Source organism: Melanotaenia boesemani, chromosome 4 (assembly GCF_017639745.1).
Source record: "Melanotaenia boesemani isolate fMelBoe1 chromosome 4, fMelBoe1.pri, whole genome shotgun sequence".
Taxonomy (NCBI): domain Eukaryota; kingdom Metazoa; phylum Chordata; class Actinopteri; order Atheriniformes; family Melanotaeniidae; genus Melanotaenia; species Melanotaenia boesemani.
Genome location: NC_055685.1, coordinates 36,850,717 through 36,874,751, shown reverse-complemented (window position 1 = coordinate 36,874,751; position 24,035 = coordinate 36,850,717). Strand labels below are relative to the sequence as shown.

Here is a 24,035-nt window from a genome sequence, read left to right as displayed (position 1 = left end):
CCAAACTGGAGAAGTTTGGTCAGAATACACAGCAGCATCTTTTTGTAGAAAACCAAACACATCATATCAGCACAAACACCTCATACCAACTGTCAAGCACAGTGGTGGAGGGATGATGATCTGGGCTTGTTCTGCAGCTACAGGACCTGGACACCTTGCATAAACTCTTCTAGTTACCAAAGCATTTCAGAGTGAAATGTGAGGCCATCTGTCCGACAGCTATAGCTGTGCTGAAGTTATTTCATGCAAAAGGACAATGATCCAAACGCAGCAGCAGATCTACGATAGAATAACTGAAATAGAAAAAAATCAAGGTGTTGACATGGTCCACTTAAAGTCAAAAACCTCAACCTGACTAAAATGGTGCGGTGGGATCTTCAGAAAGCTGTGCAGAAACCAGTGCTGCAAACCTCAATGAACTGAAGCAACATTGGATCAAAATGAGAGGCTGATAACGTCCTGCAGAAAAACACGACTTCAGTTTTTCACACACTTTCTGTATGCTGGCCTTTATTAAATTATTCTGTAATGTTTCATGTTGTTTATCTCATTCTATGAATGGTTAATAACCTGATTTCACTTGCTTTTATTCACTTTCAAATTAATTTATTTATATTCAGTTTGTCTCCATTTTTATTTGTCTGTAGCTTTTTCTCTGGAGGGATCTGGGATCAGCTTTGCAGATCTGTTCCGCCTTGTGGCGTTCTACTGCATTAGCAGGTAAATCAGCTTCTGTCGCATCATCTGTTTTTCACTGGAAGCTACTGTCGCTCCCTGACTGGACAATGGAAAATCCATGGGTGAAAATGTTTGTTGAGTAAGCAGTCCGCTCTCACTTCTTGTTTTTAAAGCATGCCTTTCCTCAGGAGACGCATACAGACTCCAGCAGCACACACAGGAAGTTAGCTGCACTGCAAACAGCAAACGAATGCACCACAAATCACACATTCATCTATGATCTCACTGTTATTGAACAGTGTATTTTAACTGGAAGTCCTGTTCCCACTATGCCTGTGGTGCATGCTGGAAACAGAGAGTACGTCACTGATGCTTGAGAATGTTTTCACTTCTCTGTTTGCCGGAGTTCAGGGTGTTTTTTATCAACTAAACTTCTGGCATCTTTAGATTTGCTCACTTTTAAATGAACTTTCCTTGTTCTCAAGTTTGTTTTTTTTCTGCAACATTTTTAGCATTTCCTTCTCAAATTTTGTCTCCTCTTCTTCTTTGACTTAGAGATGTCCTGCCATTCGTGCTCAAACTCCCAGAAGCCATTGCATCCGCAAAGACCCAGAAAGAGCTGGAGGAGGTGGCTCAGCTTGGAGCAGGTAACATCATCCATCATCTGATGCAAGTTGTTGACTTCAAGGTTTTGGTTAAATTTAGCCAAGTGCTTTTACATTAATGCATCTTTGCCTTGTTCACCTCCTCTGTTGTAGATATTTCAGGAGACAGTAAGCTTAATAGAACAGGTGTCCAGAATAATCTTAAGGAAAAAATTAGGACAAGTCTAATTATTAATGTTTGTTTTTAAGACTGACTGAAAGTAAACAGAAATCAGAGAGAGGGAACATAGCTTTGCTGTAGATGGATCTTCAACTGATTAACAAAAAAACCTTAAATTGTTTCTGGTGTTAAGCTGCATGTGATCACAGGAACTGGTTCCAGGAACTGGTTCCTTTAGGGCTCCTTTCTACCGCATCACCTTGTCCACAGTGGGAACCAGGCTAGGTTTCATGGAGAACTTTCACCCTCAAAAATAACCCAGGCAGAGGGGTATTACTTTTGAGATTAGACTGTACCTTCAAGATGAGGCTAACAGCTCTGAACAGGTCCAAATGTTTCTAGTGTTTAATATTTTTTCCATCTTTCTGTGTCAGTTTGAATGAATGACTTTCAACAATAACAAGTCAAAGTTCATCTGCAACCTCATAAAACATTAACAAATTCTTAACGGAAAGAACTGAAGCTAAAGTGCCTTTGTTTGCTTTGTAAGACCATCAGGATGCAACAGAGCTTGGAGGCCTGATCTGATTTACAGAGCTAAATGAAATGAAAAGTATGTTATTTATCCTTGAGATAAAATTATAATGTTGTAGTAGGTTTGCTTTTTGTTTTTATAAATAGTTACAAGCCACATTGTCCAGAGAACGATGATGGTTAGTAGGAATAACTTCCTGCATCTTTCTGTCTTGCAGCTGCTTGAATAAGCCTCTGACTGAACACACTGTTGTTGTGTAGAGGATATGAAGAATTGTCCAAAATATGCAGCAGCTTTTGCAGCATTTTTCTGGACAGTGAGGTGCAGGAGCCCGAGACCAGTTTCACTTACAGATTCTGGATTTTGATTTATCCGTTGCCATGAATATTTATTATAACAGATCCTGAAAAGAGTCCAATGTAGAGAAACTGCTCAAACAGCACAGCCTCTGAAACGGTGTTAAAAGGTCTTTTTAGACACAGCTTGACAGTGGACTTTATAAGAAAAAAAGAGTTGTAAAAAATGAACACAGTACGGTCTGACCTACTACAATTACTGCCAGCTAATAATAGAAAAATTGTAAAGATAAATACTTTTAATCCATCTCTGGTTATATTATGCTAGAATATCCTACCCCTAGTAGTGCATCTAGAATAAATCACCTCTCAGCTTATCAAAACAAAAAGTTGCAAGCCAGTAAGTTCTGGTGCAGTTGGTCGAAATGCATCATACATTTATATTACAGAGGTAAAAAGTCCCTTACAACTCATTTAGGGTATGACTAATCCATACAGAGGAGGTGATTAACTTAGCTCAGCAAACTGAAACTATCACTGAGGTTCATGTTTTAATAAGAAGAAGAAGAATAAGGTTTGTGTTTTATTTTGTTTTTAATAACAAATTACGGTTTTGACAGGACTTTTTAGGGAGTGTGTGCTTTGCTATGTAGTGCCATTTATTTCACTTCACACAGAAAACCAGATGAGATAAAAAAACAAACCACAGACAGATGATAAAAGTCTGGTGACTGAATGAGCGTCCACTCACATGCCTGCTAACCACAACAAGCTCAAAGGTGAGGTGAACACAATTCAACAGTAACATTCAGTGCCCAGACAATCTGCTGTGTTTCTGATGTTATCTGACAGTCATTCAAAGGCGGGGTCTGAACTGCACTCCAAAGGGAGTAACAGGATCAATGATGGTCTACAGCCCACATGTACTGGATTAGATGCTTAGTTTTTTTGCCCAAAACAAACCAAACATAAAGTAAGAAGTAAAAACATGAAGCCTGTAAGGTCAATGCAGAAAGAAGGCTTCAGTAGTGACACTAAATGTTTCTGTTCGATTATCCAATTGAGATAAACAAAATTAATTTAAAAAGATCTTTTCCTAAACCTAACCAAGTATGTTAGGTAAATGGGATAGTTTCTCTTTAGGACTGAACCCAGGAGCTTACTGGCCTTCTTCTCCTAAACTGGATTTTTATAAAAAAAAAATAAAAATATGTAAAATGACTTTCTTATTATGGCACTGGCTCAGGTGGTGGAGCCAATGACCAGAAAGTTAGCCGTTTGATTCCCATTCCCCCAGTCATCTGTTGTTGTGTCCTTGGGCAAGACACTTCACCCTCCTTGCCTCCAGCGTTGGCATCGCTGGTGAATGAATGTGGATGAATGTTCGGTGATGGTCGGAGAGGCCGTAGGCTGCCTCGTTTCCGTCAGTCTGCCCCAGGGCAGCCATGGCTACACAAGTAGCTACCATCACCAGGTATGAGTGAGTGAAAAGCGCTATATAAATCTAATCCATTATTATTATTTTAGTTCAATTGCTTAAACACATTACATCACTCTTTGGGGATTACTTAAAGGGGTAGTGCACCCTAAAATGTGTTTTTTGAGCTGTAAATAGCACAGTATTACTTAATTGTGATGAAAACCACTTATACTGTTGATAAAACAAATAGTAAATTTGAATTTTATTATTTCCTTGGAAAAACAGGATTTTGTAATTCAAAAATGGCTTGTAACGCCCCCTACAGGGTAAAACCAGGTTTTGTTTTTCGTGATGTAGAGCCACACGTGAGCCATACTTCATGCTTCTCTACGTCATGAGATAATTTAGTCCCTCCATCCAGATGCAGATAAATGGGTCCTCACCTTACAGTCATAGAAAACAACGCCCACCAATGCACAAGAATGGATGTGAACTTATCTGGTGTAGATTTGCTGGTTGTCGTAGCAGCAGCAACTTCCAGCAGCACTTCCTGCAGGTGCCACAATCTGCCGGGAGTTTCCACTGCTTTCCGGAGCTGCTGACAGGCCAGCTAACAGCGCTAATGGGTAGGTGAGGAGATTCAGGAGGGGAAAGTCTCCCACCTCAAATACTGCTTTGTGCCGTAGGTGCATTTTAAATCTGGCTTTCCATCTTGCCAGTGAGCTGAGCTCCTGTCTGTTAATCATTTCTGCCTGTGTGTCCCGACCCGCCCACTCTCCAACCCCTGATCACCCCACACCTCCCACCCCAACCCTCGCAGTTACAGGCATTTTTCAAATTTTGGCAGTAAGTGGAGTTACGCAAAAAGTAGGGGGTGTAAATATAACTTTAAGAATTTTTTTTGACCAAATAACTTTACTGTTTTAAGCAAACATGCAGTCAAAACAAAGATAAAAACAAAACAAATAATAATAATAAAAAATAATACAAATTTGTGTTTCCATATATTATTTGTTATAGGTTTGCAGGATTTTTTTTCACTATTTTTGGTGCTGTATAAACTGCAGCGACTCAGCATCCACCAGTGGAAACCTGCAACATAGCCAAGTGCTTACTCCACAGTGAAGGGTGTGGCCAGTGGAAAGCTCAATACTGTCCAAACACACACATACCAGCACACCAGGCTTGAAGCCTTGAGTTCTAAACTAACAGCAGCAGTTAGCTGTGTCACTGCTCGCAGAGATGAGACATCGTCATTGTGTTGGTGTGAATGCATTCCTGAGTGGAAGTGGGTGTGTGCATGCTTGTGCTTTTTGCATTGCTCGTCCTGACAGTTGACATTGAGGCCAAGAGACTGAAAGTTCTGGGTGTGGGCCAGTTGCAGAACTTTTCTTTAGGAAGGTTTCCCCTCCACACTGAAAAGTTTCTATTTAAAGTTTAACCTGTGGGGGGAAGTCCTGGCATTCACACGTGGAAAAAACAAAAAACAAACCTCATGTTACAAACAACTTCAGAGACATTTGTGTGTTTGCATCATATGTGCCTCCTACCTGAGCGTGGGGATTGTTATTACGCTGGCTCTGAATCATTTCAACTTGCTCCTCTTTAGGACAGAGGTCGGTTTTATAACTCTAAAGCTATCAGGCGGATTTTCATGTCACTTGACCCAGAAGTAATGCATGTGGAAAAGAACAACAGCATACCATGACTCAGCAGCTTGTAGAAAACAGTTAATTGCAGTAGCGTGAAGTTATTTTTCTCAATGAGGTTATCAGTTTCTCACATCTTGTGGAGGATTCTTGCAGACATATTTAGTGACCATGAACTCACAGAGGAGTGAATTCTTAACCCCTAAAGCTCCAAACCATTTTTAGCTATTTTTGATCCCTCTCTTTTATGTACCGTTCCTGAGATATTGTTGTCAATGTAAGTGATAGCGTCTGGGGGGAGCGGCAATTGAATGGAGTTTTAAGGGTTAAACTTTCTGACCTTAAAAAATGTTTCTGACTCGTTTGGATTGTATAGTTATTATATTATTATTATTCCTGGAGCTGTCGCTGAAATCACAACTTCATTATTGTTTAAAAAATGATTTAGGAAGCTGGCTTGGCTTTTAATCTGTGTTATATAGTAGTACCAGTATAGGAAAGTGGGATTCCTCTGGTCTTTCACTCCAATCAGCAAACATTGTCCAACTTTTCCAAAGAATTACAAGAAATCTTGGTATGATTTAAACTTGTATTGAGGAATTTCCAGCAGCATTTTATGACTAAAAATATGAGAACCATCTCAGTTTTTTTATTTAAGTGGGTCAGTATAAGGTGTCACTGTTTGTTTAGCTTGCTGATGGTTGCCATGGTTTCAGCTGCTCTTCGCTCACATGCAGCAGTGAGGACCCCACAGACTGATTTCAGTCTGCAGACATAAGACATCTGAAACTCTTCCACCAGCTGAAGCCAATAGCTTTATTGCTCCAGAAATGGAAGAGCTAATGTTTCCATTTTTAGACCGCAGTATTAGTCGTCACTGGGCTTATGTTTTAGTCACTACAAAGACTCATTTAAGAGTTTAAAATTCCTGTCATTTTCGTCAGATTGTGATGAAATCAGTGTGTTGGAGCTTCGAGTTTACAGTTTAAATAAAAAAAGAAAAGGATCTGAAAACCAGTCATTCAGAGGAGCTAGAGGGAAATTACAGAGGAGGAAGAAGGGAGTGGTGGAACTGGAACTGTGTGCTCTGTGGTGTGTTTAGTGCCCTCCCACTCTGTCATTAGCATGGACAACTCCCTCTTCTGAGTGTGAGTTACCAACCAGTGAATCAGAGGAAACACACACACAGTTGAATTCACTACATTTCTGTTACCAGACGGAAAAAAAGAAACTCTGAAAAGCTTGAAGAGGTGAGGAGCTGAGCCTGTTTTTCTTCCTCTGATCCGCTTCACAGAGTCCAGGTAACAGCTGCTGTTTGGGAGCTTTGGTTAATGTTTGTTTCTGTGTGTGCGTGTGTGTTTTACAGGCTTCTGGGACTCAGCCCTGTGCAGTCAACGGCGCTCCTCCCCCCAACCTTATCGCCGTCTGAGCCGGACTCTCAGCCCCCAGCGGACTAACAGGAACAGGGAGGTTGAGGGTTCGCAGCAGCGTCATACCGGGACTCACAGCGACAGCGCTCCCCCAACCTTACAGCCCCACACTCCTCCACCTTCCTTTCACCTGGAGAGCAGGCAACTCAGCGGCCCCCTGTGCTTTGTTAACCCCCTGTTTCTGCAGACGCATCCCCACCGCCACTGGGAGGACAACCCGCCTTCACAGCCCAACACAGAGGATGTGGTCGAGTCAAAGCTACTGACTGACAGCCAGAGCAGCGAGCAGCACGTCAACCAGATTAAAGTTAACGGTAAATCCCGGCCCCCTCCTCCTCGCCCCCCTCCTCCCCGCTCAATGCCACGCCGCCGGCCGGCTCCGCCTCCACCTGGACCTCCAATAGCAACCACCAGACCCAAGAGCATGCCAGAGGCTGTAGCTGGAAAGCAGCAGCAGTCCAGCCGGCGCCCAGCTCCTGCTCCTCCATCAATGGGCAGCAAGCCCTCCAGTCCGTCCAAAAGCACCACCTCATCAAACCCGCCACCTCCACGGCCCAAGAAGCCCGACCTGGAAGCCCACCGCTGCCACATTGCTCTGGATGATGAAACCATCGCCAAAGCCCTATCTCGTGCCAAGCTTCCAACATGCCAGCCGCCACCTGCCATCCCTGCCGACCTTCCGCCAGAGACTAGCACCACAAGTCCATCGGGTCCTCACGAGAGGGGACGCCAGCGGCTCAGTGACATGAGCATGTCCACTTCCTCCTCCGACTCTCTGGATTATTCACAGTCTCCTGGGTTCTCCCTGGGTCTGCCTCCAAGCCCATCTCAACACCTCAACCATCAAGATCCCGTGGACGACAGCAGTGAAGAGGATGAGGACGGTGAAGAAGAAGAGGAGGAAGACTATGGCGTGGGCCTGGAGGCAGATCTAGATATGCGCCTCCGTCCATCCTTCAAGTCACGGGGGCGAAGGGTGGGTGTGAGCCTGAGCGGGGGATCGTTCATCCTGCCCAGGGCCCTGAAGGGACACTTCAGCAAGGTGAGCGGCATGCTCAGCTCCCTCATGACGCCGGAGAGGCGGGCTGTAAAACGGATCGCCGAGCTGTCCCGGGACAAAAGCTCCTACTTTGGTTCTTTGGTTCAGGACTACATCAGCTTCGTTCAGGAGAATCGAAGCTGTCACACATCAGGAGTGGATTTTCTGCAGACTCTCAGGCAGTTTATGACCCAGATGAAGGCGTACCTGCGCCAGAGCTCTGAGCTCGACCCTCCCATCGAGTCCCTGATACCAGAGGACCAGATCGGTGAGTCTTTGCTTTACTCTTAGGGTCTGTTGGTTGTTGGCTGCATCCGGACTTTGTGAAGCATTTCCAGGTGCAAGCGTGGGCATGTGTGTGATGTTTTACTCATATCCTACCTCTGATTCCAGATTCAGTTCTTTACACATTTTCATTCTTCATATTTGAGAAGTAAAGCTGTAGCTTTACACACTGACCTATTCGCTGAGCTGCAGCTTGATATTATCTGGGGAACCAAATCTGTAGATGGTGTTTTCCTTATTTGTCTGTCTCATTACTGGAGTTGTGTTACAGAAATGCCAGCCTGCTGCACCCACTGATTTATTCTTGGCTTGTGCTCGTTGGCAGGATTTCACACTGCAGCTAAGGCTGAACATGAAGGGCAGGGATTTTACTTAAATGTGATTATTACCAAGAAAGGCTCATTTGTTTATACAGCACAAACCAACAATGATGTAATGAAAAGTTTTTACAGGAATCATGAAATACATTAAAACTAAATTTATCAAAAACAATTCATGCTATAAAAGTAAAAAAATAGAGCAAAATGTTCAGTATGGTGAAAGTTTTTAATCAAAATCTTTGTTTTGATTTAGTTAATCAAATGCAGCATGATTTGATTTAAAAGGATAAGTTTTAAACCACTTTATCTTCCTTATTTAGGAAGATTCTGACAGTTTTCAATCCTAACATTTAGAGGATGCTGCAGGATGACACATTGACATCTCACACAATTAACCACTCAGTCTGGTCCACACTCCTTACCAGTGAACTATAATGGGATTTATTTTAAAACAGGGTGTTTGATGCGTTGATGCGTCCCTAGTTTAAACTCTGTGGAAGCAAAGCAAATCTGTTCTGGATGATCTGAGAAGCCTGGAAGCTTCCTTACATAGATAAAGATCTGAAATATATATAACTTTAAAAACTAGCAGCTTTATTTTAAATCTGACTTTCACAGACAGGAATTTGATGCAGAGATTTCAGAACTGGTGTAATATGATCCAGTTTTTGGTCATTTATGGTCTGACTGACTAGCAAACACACTGTTAGAGTGATAGATCCACTGGAGAGAGATGCATGGAGCGGCTTTTCTACAACCACAATTCTAAAATAGTTGGGACTCGGTGTAAATTGTAAATTTAAACAGCATACAGCGATTTATAAATCTCATCAACCCATTTTTTTTTCCAGTAGAAGAAAAAAAAATATATCAGATGATGAAAGGTTTTTCATAATTTCAGATGAGATATAGCACGGTGTAAAAAGTAGTTCCAGGGTGGTGTTCGGCACGGTGTAAAAAGTAGTTCCAGGGTGATGTTCGGCACGGTGTAAAAAGTAGTTCCAGGGTGATGTTCGGCACGGTGTAAAAAGTAGTTCCAGGGTTTTGTTCGGTACGGTGTAAAAAGTAGTTCCAGGGTGGTGTTCAGCATGGTGTAGCATCCCTTCTTCTTCTAACAAATGTCTGGAAACGTCTGGGAAGTGAGGAGACCAGTTGCTGGAGTTTTAGGAGAGGAATGTTGTCCCATTCTGGTCTGATGCAGGATTCTAGCTGCTCTAAAGACCTGGATCTTGATTGCTGGATTTCTGCTTCCATGATGCTCCAGATGTTGTGTATCGGTGAAAGGTCTGGACTACAGGCAGGCCAGTTCAGCAGCTGGATTCTTCGCCTGTGAAGCCATGCTGTTGTGATGGATGCAGGATGTGGTTCAGCATTGTCTTGCTTAAATCTGCAACCTGAAAGAGACGTCTGGATTACATGCCAGTCGCCACAAACAGCCACTGCCCCTTGACACTCCTGCTCAGCTAAGTGAAATCAAGGCTTTTTTTAAAACTGAATGAGGGAAAGTCTGTGATCATGCTGTTCAGAAATGCCCTCCTTGACTTGGGCTCCCTCCAAAATTGTGTTTGTCCCAAAGTCACCAGCGTTGGTGTCACCATGGACGGCGATTTTAAACGTGACATCTTTAATCAAAAGTGAAATGTTTTTTTATCTTTTAATCTTTTTGAACAGGTTTTACATGCTTTTATTTCTTCTGGTCTGGACTACTGCAACACTCTTTACTCAGGCATCTGCAAACCCTATAATAATTAATTTAATCTGAATAAATGGACTATATACTGTATGTGTGTGTGTGTGTGTGTGTGTGTGTGTGTGTGTGTGTGTGTGTGTGTGTGTGTGTGTGTGTGTGTATTTAGTTTAGTTTTAACCACTCAAGATAATCATTCACAGCTTCTGCAGCACTAAACCGAACAACCTTCAATGAGTAACACCTCAGAATGCTGAAACTTTGAGTGTCTAATGTTTACAGGAACAACAGAACTGCCACATTTGTCACAAGGAAAAATAAATATAACCATTTTATCATATAGTCAGGTAAAATGGTTATTTATTGTAATAATAAGCTGGAAAAAGCTGTTATTTTTTATTTGAAAAACACATACAGGCAGTACAATGACTTCCCATGAGGAAAAAAGATGTTTCATTCCAATTTGTTGTTGTGGACTAAAACCATCTCGCTTTGCATGAATATGTAAGTGTGTGTTTGCACACATCTCACATCCCTTGTTCATTGTCAAACAATAACAGCAAAGCCTTGTTCCCAGACAGAGAAGTGGTCTATTCTGACCACAGATACGCGCTAACAGATGTTCCCTCTGCACGGAGACATGGCAAAGACACGTAAAGATGCAGCAAACAGGACCATGAAGGCGGATGTTGTACTGAAAGTTAGAGGTTCTGCTAACATGAAAAGGCTCTTCAGTGGGATTTGAGGCATCGGTGGAGTTTAAAATCTGTGGAAGAAATTAACACGGAGAAGTTTGACATGTCTGTATAAAAACAAGCTTGAGGTGTTTGTAATGATTGGCGAGATTAAAGCAAATAGAAGAAGGAGGAGGTGTATAAGGAGGGAAAGCCCATCATTTCTGGGCTGTGAATAAGAAATTCAGAGTTTTCTCTCATGTGTGTCCTTTCGGCTTTGAACAGGTTATAGCCAGGATAATTAAAAAAAGAATAAACCAGGCGTGTCAAACGACTGGAGGTCTAATCAGGCCCACGGGATAATTTAGTAAATGTGAAAATTACTTGGAAGACATTAACTGCAATTTTTTAAATAAAAATAACTGCAATTTTTCATTTGTTCACGTGACGTAGCATTTTTTATGCTTAAATATAAAAGATTTCCAGGACAGGGAGATAACTTTTTATATATTTTAAAAATGTTGTTATTTAATAGATGAGGTGAGTCAGTTCAGGTGGTCAGGATTACTACAAAGTAAAATAAATAATATAAAATCTGAAATAAATATATATATATATATATATATATATATATATATATATATATATATATATATATATATATATATAACTGATATGTAACTGATAAACTGATAAATTGAGGCAAAATATCAATGAAACTTCACTGATTTTTCTCCAGAAATTTCAGGTTGTCTTTTCTAAAAGGATATTTCAGTAAAAGTTAACGTCTTGATACTGGAAGGGAAAAATGTGAGTTTTCCTTATTTATCAGCTGTTATTTTACGGCTCCGGCCAACTAGAGATGAAATTGTGTTGTATGTGGCTCCTGAACCAACATGAATTTGACAATCCTGGAACAAACCTGCCACACTTGTGCAGACACGAGGAGGCTTGTTGTGAAGTTGCACACATTAATTCTGCGCTCTCTTACTCAACATGAAGAATTCTTCATCAGAACACGATGCCCTCTTACTTCAGGCTGTTGCAAAATATGTATTTTATTGTGAGCAGCTCATTGCATAAACATGGCATAAACTCAGCCTGGAGGCTGGGGATGTGGAGAACAGATGCTTGTGTCAGTCCAACCAGCGAACAATAAAACACAATTGTATCAGTGCAGCAGCCTGCAGATAGCAGAGGTAGGCAGGAAATAATATGAGCCCTAAATGTGCTGGTTGGAGATACAAATGGAGCATTTTTAGATGTAAATAAATGGATTTTAAAGTGGTCAGAACTGGTTCCAGGTTGGTAAAATTCACAGTGCAGCTGAAGGTCAGACTCTAACAAACCAGCTACACTTTAACTTTGACTTCATCAGAATAGTAAATATGTTACCCTAGTTTTCAGTGTCGAATTCAGGTTTAGTTCTTAGCTGTTAGAGAGAAGGAAATGCAGTTATTATATACTTATTATATACTGTTAGTGCTGATAAGCTGTTTGGTTTTCTCCAAATGTGCTGCTGTTCATTCTGACTAAACATCTCCACCTTGGTCTGGTCCGTCTACAGGGCATTGTTCCAGAAGTCTTATGGTTTGTTCAGATGCAGCTTTGCCAGCCTAAGCTAAGCTACCATCTTCTTTGTAGTGAGAACAAGCTTTCTCCTTCAATCCTTCCAAACAAGCCATACTTATTTAGTCTGTTTTTTTAATTGTACTGTCATGAACTTTAACATGTTACATGCAAACAGAGGCCTGGAGAGTCTGAGATGCAGCTCTTGGGTTTTTTACAGTGTTTTTTGCTGCACAGTCTGATCTTAGGTTGAACTTACTGGGACGTCCCACCCTCAGATTGATGGCCAGCAACAGTTGCTTCTAAGATCACTGCTGATGTCTTTCCTCCTTGGCATTGTGTTAACATACCTGAATGCTACAGAACTTTTGTAGAGGAGCTCATACTGATAATGACCAGTTAATCAGTGTATTTATTATCTGCATGTAGCTACTACTGACTCTGGAAGTAGTATAGATGCAGACGCCAAATTACTACTTTATATATATATCTATATATATATATATATATATATATATATATATATATATATATGTATGTATATATATATATATATATATATATATATCTATATATATATATATATATATATATATATATATATATGTATGTATATATATATATATATATGTATGTATATGTATATATGTGTATATATATATATATATATGTATGTATATATATATATATATATATGTATGTATATGTATATATGTGTATATATATATATATATATGTACATATGTATGTATAAATAAATGAATAAATTGATAAACACAATGATGACACATTATTGCAATTCTTTTCAAGAATTATCAGGAATCTTATTGAAAAATTTAAAGTAACCTGAAAGTTACAAGCTATTTTTAGAGCTTCTCATTAGAGGGGAGCTTCTCTGCCTTTCAAGGGAGCTGTGCTCCCCTCAGCTCCCCTGTAATTCGAACCCTGTATAGGTGGACTATGCCTGCATTAAAACGTCTCTTTCAGAAAGGATGAAGCATCTTTGGTTTTATTTCTTTAACATTTTCAGGGTCAAGTTGCTGTTTTAAAGCTGTTCTAACTTCATGGTTTATTTTCTGTAGAGTTTCTTGGTTTTGGCCTCACAGCTGTGAAGGTTTAATGTGTCACATCTAGACGAATCGGGATGACGATGGTTTACAAGAAATAACTTTTTTTTTCTTTTATAGATTACTCATAAACCTAATGACAAATACCGACTCCTTGTTTTAGACTGTGTGACTATGTAGAATAGGAGACTGTTATGATGGTAACATGAATCATGTTATAATGATAAAAAAAGATCAGGTAAAGAACAATGAACCATTTAACTATTCAAGTTAATATGATATATTTTCCTGTCTTAACTATTGAAGTACTGGTTTAGTTAAATAGCTCTATATATCTCAGAGATATTGCCTAATCAACCACGAACATGACTTTAAATCATGGCATCTTACTTTTATGACTTTTTCACTTAGATATAAAATATTTTAAACTTTTTGTGTCATTTTTTTGTCCTAAAGAATTTTATTGTAATTGTCTTAAGATTAGTTGTTTTACCTCAAGGTGTCCAAATGTGCAGTTTTCTCCTTCCTAGACAGCAAATTTATGTGTAATTGTTTACTATTTAAATAATTAAGAGTTAAATGCATTTGAGAATTTGAGAATGATGATTTAGTAAATAAGCTTCATCTTATTTGAGAAACTTTCGGGAATCTGATGGCATTAGTCTGTTTGGGATTTGGCCTTCTGAAGAATCGTTGAAGTTACAATATTTACAGTAAGGGACGGGACAGTTTCAGTTTAGTTTAGCTCGAAATGTGCTGACGTTGCTCAACAGTGATTCTCAGTAAAATGTTACTCATTCGTCTGCTTGACATCTGCCCTCATCTGCTTGTGTCTCGTGAACTTATGACGTGTTTTTGTGTGTGTTGTCCTTATCCTCCACAGACCAGGTTCTTGAGAAAGCCATGCACAAATGTGTCCTGAAGCCTCTGAAGAGCGTGGTAGAGGTGGCTCTGCACGACTTCCAGGTGAGTCAGGACAGATCCGCCTGAGATTGTGAGAGTTGTTCAGACATGAAATGGCTGATTTTAATCTTTTGTAATTTGTTTTAATCCCTGCTGCAGGTGAACAGCGGAGCTTGGCAGCAGCTCAGAGAGAACTTGGCCTTGGCGAAGATGAAGAAGCCCCAGGAGCTGGGGGTGGACGGGGCCGTGCCCCCCGACTCTGTGGCTATTGAGAAAATCCGCCACAAGTTCCTAAACATGAGGAAAATGTATTCCCCTGACAAAAAGGTGTCGCTGCTGCTGCGAGTGTGTAAACTTATCTACACCATCATGCAGGATAACTCAGGTACAGAAAGTCTAGATGTGGTTTTTGCCCTCACCCTCTTACACTCTGCATGCTCAGATTGTTGGCTTTTCCTCTCTCTGTCTGACCTGCGTGACCGCCACACCTACATAACTCTGCACACGGTCTGCTTCCTTCCAGGGAGGATGTACGGGGCCGATGACTTCCTGCCCATGCTGACTTACGTGGTGGCTCAGTGCGATACGCCGCAGCTGGACACAGAGATCCAGTACATGATGGAGCTGCTGGATCCGTCTCTGCTTCAAGGAGAAGGTAGCTCCTAGTCTGAGGCCGTTAAAGAATAGCACAGTTCAGTTATATTCAATTCAATTTGGCTTTATTTTTATAGCGCCAATTCACCATAACCGTCTCCTCAAGGCTCTTTTACAGTAACTGTCTTATTCATTCCAGTTCATTGTAGTTTAATTAATTAAATAATATTTTATTGAAATTATTGCAGAATTTTACTGAGTACAGTTTATTTTGTTTTTTTTAATGGCAGTCTACTAGTTTTACAGATGTTTTGCTCTGCAAACTGCAGAAGCATCCACAGCAGCCAAAGAGGCACCGAGGTTTTCAATTTGTTTTCCAGCCAAGACGCAAGTTCTGACCATGAAGCTTGTTGGAGACTTTTTCTTTTCCTCCTTTTGTCTAAATGGTTGTTGGGAAATGGATAATTTCCCCATTTAGTTTTTTCTCTTTTGTAAAACAATTCTCCAGGGTCCATAGTTATTTACACTTTCTTCTACTTATCTCGGGGCGATAAAATGTCTTCCTGCTGAGGTGGGTGGTGTGAGGTCATAGTCCTTCCACCCCTATGCTTCCTGGTCAGAGGGAGGTCTGTCGAGGAGTCAATGAAAGGTCTCTGGTTTAGTGGAAATTGATTTTTTTTAAAAAAGGCTGTCCTCGAGATGTAAGGGGCTCTTGGTCTGATTTCTCCAGGCTCGGTCTCGGACTCGGTCCAGTTACAGTATCGGCTTGTTGTCCTGATCAGAACTGGGATTTATGAGGAATTTCGGTGTATCTTAAAAGAAATTTTAAATCTCTGTACCTCCGTGTGTCTTTGTATTCGGGCTTAAGATACGAGGAAAACTACCTTGAGACTGCCTGACTTGCATCTAATTGACTGATATTGGGATGAGATTGTGCAAACCTAAATAGAGTTGGAAAAAGTAGAACAAAAAATGGCAGGTGGATAGAAGCAGCAGGTACAGTCTGGTGTCTAAGCAGCTCTTCCCCGTCTGCCAGAGCTGACTTATTGAACAGAGTGATGGGACGTGGCAGGAAAAGTTTCCTGTATCAGTCCGTACGACAGCGGAGCGTCTCAGTCTAGTAGAGAAGGAGCTCTGCTGTCTGATCAGCGTGTGGTGGAGAGGATGGTCAGGGTTCTCCATGATGGAAACCAGTTTGTTCAGCAACCTTCTCTCCACCACAGTTTCAGAATTGTCCAGTTTGTACCCAGTGACGGAGCCAACCCTTCTTGTACACAGCATCTGTGTTGGATTTCCAGTCCAGTCTGTGGTTGATGGTCCCTCCCAGGTACTTATAGGTCTAAGCAATCTCCACCTCCTGCCCCAGGATCTTCAGTGGAGGTAGAGGAGTCCTCTTCCACCTGAAGTCTATCAACATCTCTCTGGTCTTGGTGACATTCACATGGAGGTGATTCCTGCCAGTCCACTCTACAAACCTGCCCAACGACGCTCTGTCCTCCCCTCCCTCTCCTACACCCAACAACAGCTGAGTCATAAGAGAATTTCTGAAGGTGGCAGGACTCAGCGTTGGACTGAAAATCAGTGGTGTATAAGGTGAAGAGGAAAGGAGACAGCACAGTCCCTGAGGACCACCTTGTGAGACAGGACGCTGCCCAGATGGGCAAACGTCCTGTCAGGTAGTCAGTAATCCAGACGATGGAGTCGTGGACACCCATCCCCTGCAGCTTCTCACCCAGCAGCAGTGGCTGGATCCTGTTAAAAGCACCAGAGAAATAAAAGAAAGTGACCCTCATGGTGCTGCTGCTACCATCCAGAGCAAATGGGCTGTCTGCAGCACTGCAGCAGGTAGATGACCATCGTCAACAGTCAGATGGGGCTGGTAGGCAGACTGCAGAGAGCCCAGTAGCTCCTTCACCTGCAGGCTAAATCCACAATGAGTGATCTGTGATAACACCGTTATTTATCACATTTTTGTAATAAAAAAAGATTGCTATGTTTCTAAGAGACCCGGAAATGATGACAACGCCACTTCCTGTTAAACTTTCCACCAATCAGAGAGCTTAAATTGATGGTAACGTCCAATCAGGAGCAGCCAAAGATCAACCAGTGAGCAGAAAGTTCTATGTGTGTCTGAAAAGAAGAAAAATAATGCTCCTCTATGGCTGGAATAAAGCCAAAAAGACGTTTCTGATGCACGGTGGCGCCACAAAGCAGCTGAGCTGGAGTTGGTTTAGTGAGGATAGCAGGTAAATAGTAGCAGGAATAACTGGAAATGAGGAAAAAGTGGAAACATGGAAATAGTTTCTGTTGTGTGTTTGTTTCAATGCCAATATTTTTTCTCCTGAAAGCCAAGACTTGAGAGAACGATGAGATGAGAAAAGGTTTGGTCACTGTTGATCTGTGTGTTATTTCTACAAAGTTCTGTTAGTAATAAATTCTAGTTTCTTCTTCTGGTTGGCCTTTATGCTGCTATATCTATTCATACATTCATTTTACATCATTTTAGCCTCATAATCTGACAGCTGAGGCTGGAAACATCATGTCTGACGCTGACTGGGATTAAAAGGATTCAGCTTCTACAAGCATTTTGAAATAATAAAAAAAGGTTTAAATGGTAAACTGACCCCACACCTGAAACTACAGGAGCTTCCATGTCATATCCAGCCAGTAAGAGTTCATGTTGACTGGTTTGATTGTGTTTTACAGCTAACTTTTCACAGTTGTTTTCATCTTCAGGCATCTTTTTATATAAAGAACAAAACCAGTTCAGATGGACATGTTTTTCCTGTCTTTGTATTTAAACTTCTGTTACCAGTAATTCTGTTGGAGTAAAATGTTTATTTAACTTTCAAAGACACCAAAATCAAGCATGGTTAGCGAACAGTCCCACGTTTACTTCGGGTCTGCCAGGGGCAGGCATTTTAAGACCATTTATATTAGATTAAACAAAAATAAAGACACTGAATCTGCCAGCTGAGACGGCTGATCTCTGCTACCCGGAACAGTGCTGACTCACTCCAGGGCGGAGTAGAAAAACCAAACCAAAAGAAGCTACACCGTCCATAGGTGGTTAAAGGAGCCCGTCTTTACGTGTTTATGTCAGTCAAAAACGATCAGATTCTGTCTCCGCTGTAATGTTTAGCAGGTTTTTAGCTTCTCTTTCGTACCTGGTGAGAAATGAGCTCAGACATTACGCACATTACACACATTCATCTATATGAACACATACAAACACTGAGAACTTCATCTGCTAGAAATTGGGACAACCTCACCACCTTTTTTACCTCCTCGTGCCTGAAGCTTGACTTGGTTTTAGAGATTTACAGAAGCTTAAACTTTCTCTCAGCTTCCACAGTTTTCCTGTTTATTCTGAGATTTAAAAGGAAAACTTTCATTGTAAACGTGTTACAATAATCTTGCTTTTACTTTACATTGGTCAGAATTTAGCCTGAAAATCTAAAAAGTCCAAATGAAGTGTAATTTATTCCCTTACATTTTTTCAGCTTGTTCTAGTGGGTTGTTTCTACTGTGACCATCTGAGCTGAGTTAATCCAGACAGCTCTGTGAGAAAATGTAGAAAATATGAAGCAGAGGAAGGAAAAGTCTTAATGTGCAGGGCAGGAAATTCCTCAGTGTTTGATGTGACTGGCCTGGAGCTGGTTCAGATCCCCGAGTGAAATTCTTTCCAGTCGCCGTTGACTTCACTTTACTTCTGGGACCTTTAACCACAAAATTAAATTTAGTTAAACACTCCCCATTGTCAGCTCTTTTTGTTTTTTGTTTTAGGGGGCTACTACCTGACCAGCGCCTACGGAGCCATGGCCCTCATCAAGAACTTCCAGGAAGAGCAGGCTGCCCGGGTGCTGAGCTCCGAGGCCAGGAACACGCTGCACCAGTGGCACCGCCGGCGGACCGCCCAGCGTTCAGTGCCGTCTGTGGACGATTTTCAGGTATCACACCTGACCTGAGCCCACCTTGAACATCCAGGCTGTGAGTCTAAGTTGTACCAGTTCCAAGTAAATCCAACCTCTTGCAGTGGAAGGTGCATGAAGGCACTGCGCTCTTGTCCTCGTCACTGAAAATGAGCGATACTACTAATGATCACGACACAATGTTATATCGATTCAGTGGCTAATGATTCAGTGTTTGCTGATTTAACAAATTCAGCCATGATACCATTTTAATTGAATGTGATTCAGGAGGCAGCAATCGAAATGACGCGATTTCACCTGTTGATTTAACACAATCACAAAAAACAAATAAAGTGTTAAAATAGGATTTTATTTCTGGGCTAACAAATGTAAACAATTGCTCCTTAAATGCATCTCACACGATTACTGGATCCATGTTTGATATTTTATGCTACTGGATTGTTGATCACTGAATCGATGTGCAACATGTAGGAACCAATAATATAATAACACAGGCCATGTAATGTAATAATTTTACCCATTTTAAATGTAATAAAGCCAATAACTTAATTACTTACCAATAATTTATCATGTCTATTTTTGATGAGCAAATTGCACAAAACCTGTAAAAAAAAAAAAAAGTATTTTTTAAAAAATGGATTATTACTGCAGTTTTATTAGACTGGAGGTATTTAATTTGCAAAGGTTTTTTTTTTCCATGATAGGCCAATAACCAACCAGTAGTATAATAACTTTTACATTATTGACTCAGAAATGTCATTACTGATTGGCTTTATTACATTTAAAATGGGAAAAAATTATTCTGTTATTGCTCGTTATTGGTTTCTACAACACCTGATACTAACAAGGAAGCATGCGGATCTGGATCCAAGGACCAGAGTCTGTAGCAGAGAGCACCCTCTAGTGGAATAACAGCATGCAACACCTTGCATGTGAACTCAGCGTCATTAATGTGTCTTTCATACATTGTGGAGATTTTAGTGTTAATTCAGGACTTTTCTCTCTGTAGAACTTCCTCCGCGTCGCCCTGCAGAAAGCAGGCTCCGGCTGCACAGCCAAAACCCTGCTGGTGCACCCATACACCACCACGGAGGAGGTCTGCTCACTCTGCGCATACAAGTTCAAGATCCCTGACCCAGAGAACTACGCACTCTTCCTGGTCACCGAGGACACCAGCCAACAGCTCGCTCCAGACACGCACCCCCAGCGAATCAAAGCCGAGCTCCACAGCCGGCCACTCGCACAGGTCTTCCACTTCGTCTACCGGAGAGTACCGAACCTGAACCTATGCATCCCGACCGTTATGCAGAACGGAAACTGCCTTCAAGTTGAATAGCGAGGGAAATCGCCCTCAGCAGGAATTAAGTCTTCACGGTGCCTGCAGGTGTATGTTTTGTAGATAGATTTCAGGAGGTCTGAGTGGAAGCAGGAAGAGGAAAGAAGTGATTTTAGATTTTCTAATGATCCACCAGCTGGTCGGGTGGACTCTGAACCATGCTGGCATGTTTTACTCACACATGTGTAGCCTGGCAAAGATCAGGAAATCCCTGTATGTCGTGGTGTGCTGGATTTTTAGCATGTGCAGCGTGGAAGGAGGTGAGAAGTTTGGATGTTGGAGGTTAGAAAAGAAAACGAGTGAATTTTATGCAACTAACTTTTGCCTTAACTGCTGTTCCATGTGTCTTTAAAAGGAGTTAAACATACTGTTTCCTACTGAGAGCAGTAAGATGAATTATTATTAATGTGTTTTTTATTCTGTTACAATTGCAGGTCAATTGTAGGTTGTGTTTTTGTGTAGAAATATTTTTATATTCCCTGAAATGATTTGTATTCTGAATTAATATGTATTCTATACTGGACTCAGTACTGGACTTATTTATGCCAGTAATGTCTGAAAAGTCAGTTTCAATCAATATCGTTCCTGTTTCTTATGAAAGGCCTAAAGCTGACGTTGGAAATAAAATTCTCTGAATGAGATGACCACCTGTTTCCTGATGAATATTTTTCAGGCTACAGACTTTTGAAACTGTAGTAAACAAAATGTCACACACTCACCAGCCACTTTTTAAGCTGTTCAATTGTTAACACAAATATTATGCACACAAATATCTAATCATGGCAGCAACTCGGTGCATTTAATCATGTAGGTGAAGACGACATGTTGAAGTTCAAACTGAGCATTAGAATGAGGAAGAAAGAGGGGATTCAAGTGACTTTGAACATGTCATGGTTGTTGGTCAGAGTATTTCAGAAACTGCTGATCTGCTGGGATTCTACCTTGTTGAATCTATCGCACCAAGAATTGTGGCAGATCTGGCAGAAAAAAGCGTCCAACCCAGTAATAGAAATGGACCTAATAAAGTGGCCAGTGAGTGTATATTCACAATAATGCATTGCATCTACCTAGAATTGTAAATCAGATGCATTGCACGGAGATATGTCTCTAATGCATGCAAACAGTCCACCGCCATCCCCAGCCACCCCCCATCACCACCTGTGGTCTACTAAGAGATTCCTAAACTACTGAATACGCACATTATTTTTGGTTTTCCAGTTCACAAGGATAGTTTTCTTTGCGATGCATAATGCTGTGCGTATCGTGTGTGCAGAGTTAATTGCCATATTAATGTCACCCAAGTCACCTAGTAGACACAGTGCGGGGTTTGAAGGAATACTACATTTAAACCATTCCATTTTCTATTATAGGTTCTGTTTTATTCCTTTATTTTTCCATTGAGTGAAATTGATAAGCTTTTTGTTAAACTTTTTTCTGTTGTTAATATGCCTGCCACTTACCTGATACAAAATGAAATAGACTCCACAACAACAAATTGCTTACTCATGCAGATCTGCTCTGTTTACGGTATTTCTTTTACTCTCAGGGTTACAGTAACAAAAAACTCCTGCTTTTTCATGTAGTGTCCACTCGATGTCACTGTAATCAGGAAATTGACACGTTAGGACCATAGACTGATGAAAAGTGAGTAAATTAAAAGATATTGCATGAGATCAGTTTAGTTTTAGAACTGATGAGGCACAAAGAAACCAGCTTTAAATAAACTATCTTGCATGTTTTTTTATTTAGCTGATTAACCGAGACATGACCAAAATGTGATCCCGCTTATTAAAGATTCCGCTTATTAAACCCCCATACGTCTTTTTGTTTTTTTAGTTTTGGCTGATAATACATATATTTCACAGTTTTAAAAACATTTTGGCTTTATCTAAATCAGAACTGCTGGACCTGGGTAGTTTTGTGTCTTTTCCTTGAATTGTAGTTATGGCACATTTTTAAAAAATTACTTGTGAGTGGGGCGATCTTTACTGAGCAGTGATCACAAGCTGCTAAGACCCAGGACTCGAACCAGAGGAACTGCACATATAGAACCTCATTCACATATATCATATAAAACATCTTCTTAAATTTGTTGAACACGTTTGCAGACTGTGGAATTGGTCATATTTTCCTCTTAGATTGGTGAATACAAATCTATCCTTAGTTAAAAGGATGGACCAGCTGGCCCTAATGTGCATAGGTAAACACCCCAATAGTACCCATGTAAGGTTGTGACTTACTGGTGTGCAAATAGACACAGCAATGAGACAGACAAGAAAAAATAAATAACATGACAAAATGATGAATAAATATAAAAGATAATAAGATGTGCAATGAAGCATGATTTTCCTCATTTTTAAAGAGTTGACTTGATCTTAAATAATCACATGGTGAGCTTCAAGTCATAAAAACAGCTTTATATAAAAACAGATCATTAATTACTCCTGAACTTGGACAGCGGTCTGCTGTCTGGTCTAATGAGCGCGTCAGCGTGTTCATCTTCATGGTGCAGTGGCTGAAGGGGGAAGTGGTACACTGGGGAATAAAATTTCATCACATAGCCTGCTGTACCTTCTACAGTTTGTGAAGCAAATTTCCAGGCATAATTTTAAGATGCGGTTCACGTACGGAGCAAGATGTCCATCTGATGACTCCTTCAGGTGAGTCTGATACAGGGGCGGACTACGAGAGAAGCAGAACTAAAGAAGATCCAGGACTTGACCCAGATGACTAACGGATTTTTTTAGCATGTGCTTTTTTAAAAAACAATAATACAGCATCTCAGCTTAAAGCAGACAAAAAACACTGGATTACACTCATAAACTAATATCTTTTAATGAAGCAACACTATAAATGAACAGTATGGACAACTTTTAACACCATCACTCACAGCCAGCTGCTTATTGAAGTCATCTCATATCGCTGGTGCAGGGAATACACCTCACATCCACCAAGAGCAGAAAATATAAAACAAGAGGGCTAAGTTTGACTATATAATTATTATGTAGAAGAAAAAATAACATGCATCTTATTCTCTTACATGTGATCCTGGATGGCACCTCTGCTGTCTTTTCCTGCTCTGTTCTTTCTTACCCTGACTTCATCTCCTGTCTTTTTGCTTTCTGCACACATTTTATGACCATGCAGTTTCAGTTCCAACGATGCAGCTGTACTAGGTAGCATCGGACCTTTTTAAAAAAATAGATAGTAAACAAACACACACATCAGTCTCCATCGTTTACAGTACATTAGTCTTGAACGACATAATTAATGATCTGAGACTAATTATGTTTATGTATAATCAGGGCAGAGTCTTTACAGTTTCGTCCTGTTGAGTGCGATGTGATGATATAATAAATATACTGTTGGCTTGTAGTTTGTTGAAAACGAATCCTCTATGAGACATTACATTAAGATGGGTTTGAGCCATGTTTTATATAAATACATTCATCCTCAAACTCATTCATACCCTTCCATTAAAAGGCTAAATTCTCAATAATCACTCAAATAACCAGAAACTGAAAAGATAATAAAAGTTGCGAAATTGTAATTTAGTTAAATAAGACATTGCTTTTGAATTGTAGTTGAGAAGAATAATTAAAAATAAAATAAATAAACACATGAATAAACTGTCCCAGACAAAAGCCCTTTGCTGAAGAGCAGTGGGCTAAAATACCTGTAAACTGGTGCAGAAGTCTGAGAGTTACAGAAAACACCTGATCGCAGTGATTGCCTCAAAGGGTTGTTCAATAAAATATTAGTTTATGGGTCCCATCATGCATGTTCTCTCTCTCTCTCTCTGAGAGAGTCCTGATCATGGAAATATTGGCACTAAAGTAAGTTTAGTAAGACATTA

At 40.6% G+C, this 24,035-nt stretch overlaps 1 protein-coding gene across 2 annotated transcripts in view; it reads left to right on the top strand.

Moving 5' to 3' along the window:
• The window catches only part of LOC121638194 (ras and Rab interactor 2-like), a 54,808-nt gene extending 33,988 nt beyond the window's left edge, over positions 1-20,820 (top strand). Inside the window, exons 6-13 of one of the 2 annotated variants that reach the window (XM_041982783.1) lie at positions 648-720; positions 1,234-1,325; positions 6,710-8,080; positions 14,298-14,380; positions 14,477-14,702; positions 14,841-14,972; positions 18,698-18,861; positions 19,853-20,820. In XM_041982783.1, coding sequence (XP_041838717.1) covers positions 648-720; positions 1,234-1,325; positions 6,710-8,080; positions 14,298-14,380; positions 14,477-14,702; positions 14,841-14,972; positions 18,698-18,861; positions 19,853-20,179 — 2,468 coding nt within the window. In that variant the 3' untranslated portion in view covers positions 20,180-20,820. Of the gene's footprint in view, positions 1-647; positions 721-1,233; positions 1,326-6,709; positions 8,081-14,297; positions 14,381-14,476; positions 14,703-14,840; positions 14,973-18,697; positions 18,902-19,852 lie in introns of both variants that reach the window. The other variant, XM_041982784.1, reaches the window with a different exon arrangement.
• Positions 20,821-24,035: the final 3,215 nt, after the last annotated feature.